General features: G+C 45.8%; 1 protein-coding gene across 1 annotated transcript; it reads right to left on the bottom strand.

Moving 5' to 3' along the window:
* Positions 1 to 220: 220 nt before the first annotated feature.
* On the bottom strand, positions 221 to 2,966 carry ADM (adrenomedullin). Its single transcript, XM_074956937.1, has 4 exons — positions 2,854 to 2,966; positions 2,201 to 2,311; positions 1,834 to 1,974; positions 221 to 1,353 (listed from the first exon to the last, which is right to left on the bottom strand). Exons 2-4 carry the CDS (start codon positions 2,296 to 2,298, stop codon positions 1,002 to 1,004), a joined length of 591 nt encoding a protein of 196 aa, XP_074813038.1. The 5' UTR covers positions 2,299 to 2,311; positions 2,854 to 2,966; the 3' UTR covers positions 221 to 1,001.
* Positions 2,967 to 5,905: the final 2,939 nt, after the last annotated feature.

Below are 5,905 nucleotides of genomic sequence, written 5' to 3'. Positions count from 1 at the left end.
ATGCTTTTATTGTGTTTACTTGCTAGAGGCTTTTGGTCCCTGCGTTGGCTGCTAACAAACTGCCTGTGATTAATGGCTTGATAGCCGTGTTATTGCACTGGCGTAGTGCCGTGTCAAGTATTAGTTACGATAGGAGAGAACAGGGTCAGAAATGACTAATTATGATCTTGTCTACCCTGTCCAGAGACACCATAACAGCACTGTTTTATGTAATAGTGTTTATTTTATGTCACACGTTACCCATGGAGAATAGCGGATACATTCTCTACATCTGTCACCAGTCCAGAATGCAAGATAAAAGACTCAGAGAAAGTTAAACACCAAGATTTTACATTCACGCTATGAAAAATAGAGGGAATACAATGCTTTTTAAATGCCCTTATGCAAAAATAGATAACGTATAAAAATAACTCTTTTCAAAGATGCAAAAGGGACGGGAAACAGTAACATCTTAAATATTGATATTTATCTTATTATACACACACAGCACTTATTAAACCACGTACAATTGCACTTTTCCTCTCTCTATTACATTCAAGTATAAGGCAGTCCCCCGCAGGGACTAGTGAGTGTCCGATTCCCTGCCGGGTGCAGACAATGCAGAGGGTGCTTCCCCCCAGCCCAGTGGCAGGGCAGGCGGAATAAGTCCCCGTATGTCCGAGATCCAGGGTTCACACGACTTCACTTAACAGCCCCGTGTGATGTGGCACCAGAGAGAAGGGAGCCAGCTGTGCGCTCTCCCCTCGCGCGCTCCAGCCCCTTCCTAGGGGCGCCGCGCCGCTGGCGGGCCCGGCCCGGCTGGTGCCGAGCGCCTCCGGGGCCCGGCAGCTGCTGTAGCCCCAAGTCTGGGTGTCCAGTCCAAGGCCATGCGGGTGCGCGCCCTGCTTCCCAGCTCCGTCTCCGAGGCTGCCCTGCCCCACGGGCTCCCTGATGCTGAAGCGCCGGGGAAAGCCACCATCCGAGGTGGCGCCAGCACGGTGCTTGGCTGCTCCGCTGCAGCTCTAAGTCCTCCTGAGAGAGGGGGCGCGGAGCCGCGCCTGAAGCCGGCCCGGCTGGCCTGGGGCTGCGGCGCTCGTGCTGTCCCGGCGGCTGGGGCGCAGGGCGAGCCACGGGGACTGCGTCCGGCTAGGGGCTGGCACCGAGCGCCGCCTGCGGCCGTATCCCAGGGGGCTGATCTTGCTCACGGGGGCGGCGCCGTCCTTGTCCTTGTCCGTCAGCTGGTAGATCTGGTGGGCCAGCTGCTGAATCGTGCAGGTCCCGAACCTGCAGCCCATCCTCATGGCCTGGAAGTGGGGGAAGCTGTTCATACTCTGGCGGTAGCGCTTCACGCGGATGCGGGCATCCTCTGGGGCGCTGCAAGACACAACGGGAGAGGAAGAGGACGTGAGAGAGGAGCAATGGGGCTGCGGAGCAAGGGGACTCTCCTGGAGGAGGAATAGGGCTCCAGGGCTGGGGGAAGCCAAGCGTTAGCAGTGCGTACAGAGAAAGGGGAGGCTGGCCAGTGCTTGCACTGGGTACAGAGGAAGGGCTATAGCCCAAAGCTTGCTGGCTGTAGGAGGAGGTGACCTCGCAGTCTGGTGGCTGATACTATTTCTGTGTATCCGGGACTCAAGTTCCCATTTATATTTGGCTTTCCACAGCAAACGTGCTAGTCTCCCTGCAGCTACAATGGGGGCCGCTGGAGCCAGATCCCAAGAGGTTTCACAGTCCATAGTCCCCCCTCCCACGGCTGGGGACATCTAGGGTTCAGCCAGCCCGAACAAGGGAGACTGAAAACTTTCCACCTCCTTGCGCAGGTGCCCGCCTGCAATACGTGTGTGACCGCGAAGTTACCTGGGATGCGAGACTCGGGGATCCTCCTTCACGTCCTGTGACCGTATGAGAGGCTGCACGTCCGCAGCTGCCACTTGCCCGCTGAACGTGCTGGGGGGTATCGCGTCGCGCTTGGCCCGGCTCAGTGCCCATTTGGTCCATCTGAAAGGAGCAGCAAAGGGGGGACGGGCTGTTAGCGCGAGCCCACAGTGCGGGAGCCAAACCAAGCACAGGCTAGGGGCTAAAGGTTCTGCCAGCGCAGGTTTCCTAAAGCGATGGTGTAGGGCTTAGGCACCGGGCTATTCCCAGAGGAGTTTACATCTTCTGACTTAGGACGGACTATTAACCATTTCTCAGCCTGTGCAAAGACGCACATTTGGATACTTACTTTCTTTTGAATTCTGAAGCGACGTCTAGCCTTGCAGCATCCACCCCAAGGAAGGTCACGGACCCGAGATAGAGGAGGGCTATGTGAACCAGTTTCATTCTGGCTGAAATCCTGGTGGAGGAAGACGAGAAGAAATGTCATCGGAGGTATATTTAACACAGACGTTGTATTCGGTTACAGTGAACTCTACGCCTTGGGATGGTCCCCAGCCACTGGGGACTTCGCGTGTGTGCTAAACTAAGCGCTAATATTGGCTTAGCAATTTATCGCAGAGTAAATAAGAGCCCCTCCAAAGTTTGCTTTTGTCAAACATTTTACTTGCTTACATGGCTGAAGGCTAAAATTGTTGTCAAAAATACCCCAAAGGGGTAAGATTGGGATTTCATTCACTCACGCGATTAGAAAAAGCTTGCTACTCAGTTTTTAAAAGCATGCAACGAATTCCCTTACCAGACTATATATAATTGCATTTGGTTTTAACCCTCGACAGCTCAGCTTTCTTAACTCGCATAGAAAACGATGGTTTACATTGCAAGCTGCAGCTGATACCAAGAGCCAGTGCAAACCCAGCAGCATAACTTCCTGCATTTAAAAAAACAGCCCGATTTGGTAGCTACTCGCCCCGCAAATTCCTCTTTTTAAAAGATCCGTACCTGATAACGATGATAATCCACTGAGTAAAATCTTTGTATATTACCGATCCCAAGTAGCAGTTTCCCTCGCAGTCGCTCTGCCCTTCTCCGTGTCACTGAGGTAACCACTGGCTGTCCTGCGTTCCACTTCACACTTTTATAGAGCAGCGCCGCTGGGGAGGGGGAGGAGCTTCGTATGACTGGTCTGACTCTTTCTGCCCCGACCCCCCGCCTGCCCCATGCAAGTCTAGTATTAATCATACTGCTGCGAAAAGCGTGGATTGGGAGCAATCAATACTAGGGCAAAAGTAAGATGATTAGCAAAAAAAATCCCGTACAAGCTTGTTGGCGTTGTGCTAATTATCAAAGGGATTTTAGGTGTTGGTTCTTAGTCATTGCATGTTGCAACGTTCATTACAACTTACAATATCTGCTCTATGGACGAGTCTGTATTATACCCGGAACACTCAATACCTGTTGGTCTATAGAGTATAGATACAGTATATAATATATAGTTCCCTCATAGAATATAAACACTATAGATAGAGATTTATAGATGTATTGTAGCTAGACCTGATCATTTAAAAAATCCGTTCAAGTGCAGCAAGGCAAAACTTTTTTAAAATCTATATTTGGAAAATGTGAAGTGCAATGGATAATGTTAATGAAGAACAGGCTCAGTTACATAAGTAAGGAGATGAATACATCATCCAGCATTGGTATTTATTATACACCCTAGAGCATTTCTGTCTGTTGTTGATCGTTTTAATGCAGGCTGAAATTTAGATATTGTTAAAACATTAAGTTTAGAACAAACATTTAAAGATTAAAAGGAAATTGTACTGATATGGTACTAGAGACACGGTCATCTAAAATATTAAAATCTATAGACTTTTTAAAAAAATGTAAGGGGAAAAGTTGTCATGGGCCGTTTTAGCCCTGTTTCTACAAACACTTAAACATATGCTTAACTTTAGTCAGGATAGTAAAGTTAAGCACGTGCGTGTTTGCCGGATCGGGGCCTTTGTCAGTATTCACCATAGCCAATAAAATATAGCTTTGTTCTACAATAGTGTGACATCTCTACTATGAACATTTCACGTTTCGGTTTCTTTCTCTCTCTCTCCCCCCCTCGGATTCTTTTTACTAGAGAACACTTTTACTCTGTACCAGAATGAACCAGACTTATCCGCTGTTGCAATGCAGATTCTTGAGCCTCGCATTGACATTTTTCCAGAAGGTCCCCTGGTGTTTCTTGCTGTCTTTGCCATTAAGAAATATTGAAGGATAAGAACTGGATTCAGACTCCCGAGACATTTAATTCACAATTCTGCCAAGAGAAACATTATTTCGGAAATCAGGTGTGTATACGTGTGTGATGCTGTCCTTTTTGGTAAATTTGGCGTGTGTATCACCGTTGGAAAGGGATGTGTATGAATATGATAGAGACTTTCCTTTGACTGCACAGCTGACTCAGCCTAAGGTGATCCCTCCCTTGCCAGCAGCGCCCAGAAGCATCCACGTCTCACAGCAACCCCAGTGTACACACCAACTTTGGGAATAGATTGCTAGGCTGGTGGCAAGGTAGTAGGTGGTTGGGGTGTGGTGGGGCGTTGCAGGTGAATTACAGAGATGCATTCTCCGGGTTAACACTTCTCCCTGAAATTGCGGCTGCTACAGTGGAGGCAGACGGGGCGGTCACTTCCCAACACACATCGTCTTTCTCCAGAAAAAGTGGGACGTTTACACGTTGGGATTTTAATACAACTTCAGGGCTTAATCCTGCAAACATTTAGGAATCTGGGTAGCTTTATTGAGTAGTTCCATTTCCTTTCATACATACTGTGTCCCCAAACAGAGTTAAATAACGCAGTAGTGACAATTAAAGGATCCGCAGAGAGAGGGAACAATTAAGAAGTAGATGAAGGAGAAAAGGAATTAAATGAACATATCACTCATATATAATTTTTAAAAATTAATCTTTCACTGGGGTTATTTTATAGACAACACCTAGAGTAAATAGTTGACAAATTAACATACACTCAAATGATCATTTATGCAACTAAAGCTCAAGTGACTACTAACCATCTGTTTAAAACCTTCCTTAATCAGCAAAAATACATGATGAAGCTGACCCTACTTTTTCTGAGAAGGCAGGATTTAATGTTAATGGGCATTGCTTTGGTTTTATATTATTATAATCCTCTGCCGTTCCAGTAAGAACACATTTCCGCAAATGTGGAAAATTCCTAACTAAAATAGTTAATTAAAATTACTGGCCAAAAGAGAAATTCCATTCTTTATACTTTTAGAAAATATAATACAGGAAGAGTCCTACATGGATTTAAGATTTGTCATAAACCACTCACCGCTTTGTGTCACTTAACAGTGTCATGCTTAAAAGTCTGTTCATTACAAACACCATTTCAGTGATATATAAATCATTTTAACCTAACATGAGATTGAAACTTGGCACTCAATTTATCAACCTACTAGTGTAGTTTGTGAAAAGGGCTGGAACAGGTAATGCTGATTTTAGGTCTAACATGAAAACATTGCTTTCTGAATTCAGATGGTTGTTGTCCTTCCTAAGCATAAACACACAGAGAGTTTAAAAATGAACTATAAACACTGAGTTTGTACATGGGGTAATAGTGCCTCTTTTATTTTGAAAATTAGTTCTCCAATAGCCAAGTTATTTACACTTTAAAAAAGAGACACATATATTTTTGAGGCAACATAATTAAATACAATGGAAAATATTTCTCCTATGAGATGTCCATTCTCTCATAGATACTAATTCACATTAATTGGGAAACTCACTGGTCTGGAGGAAGGAGTGCTAGGCTAGATGTTAAGAAGTATGCATTTTTAATCTGTTACTGACTTGCTGTTGACCTTGGGCAAGTCACTTTAACCTCTCTGTATCTCAGTTTTCCCATATGTAAAATTGGATTAACAGTATGTACCTTCTTTGCAGGGAGATAGTGAGGATTAGTTAGTGTTTGTACAGCACTTTGAATAGGTAAAGTGCTAAGTATTATTGCTGCCATGAGAGTTTCTGTAAGATCTC

The sequence above is a fragment of the Natator depressus genome, chromosome 6 (genome assembly GCF_965152275.1).
Source record: "Natator depressus isolate rNatDep1 chromosome 6, rNatDep2.hap1, whole genome shotgun sequence".
Lineage (NCBI taxonomy): Eukaryota > Metazoa > Chordata > Testudines > Cheloniidae > Natator > Natator depressus.
The sequence above is the reverse complement of the archived record's forward strand: the minus strand, read 5'-3'. Positions and strand labels throughout refer to the sequence as shown.

Coding starts and splice junctions, on each gene's coding strand:
- ADM (XM_074956937.1), bottom strand. CDS start 2,298: ATGAAACTGGTTCACATAGCCCTCCTCTATCTCGGGTCCGTGACCTTC. Junction 1,975..2,200: donor GCTTCAGAATTCAAAAGAAA/GTAAGTATCCAA, acceptor TGCTCCTTTCAG/ATGGACCAAATGGGCACTGA. Junction 1,354..1,833: donor CCCCGAGTCTCGCATCCCAG/GTAACTTCGCGG, acceptor TGTGTCTTGCAG/CGCCCCAGAGGATGCCCGCA.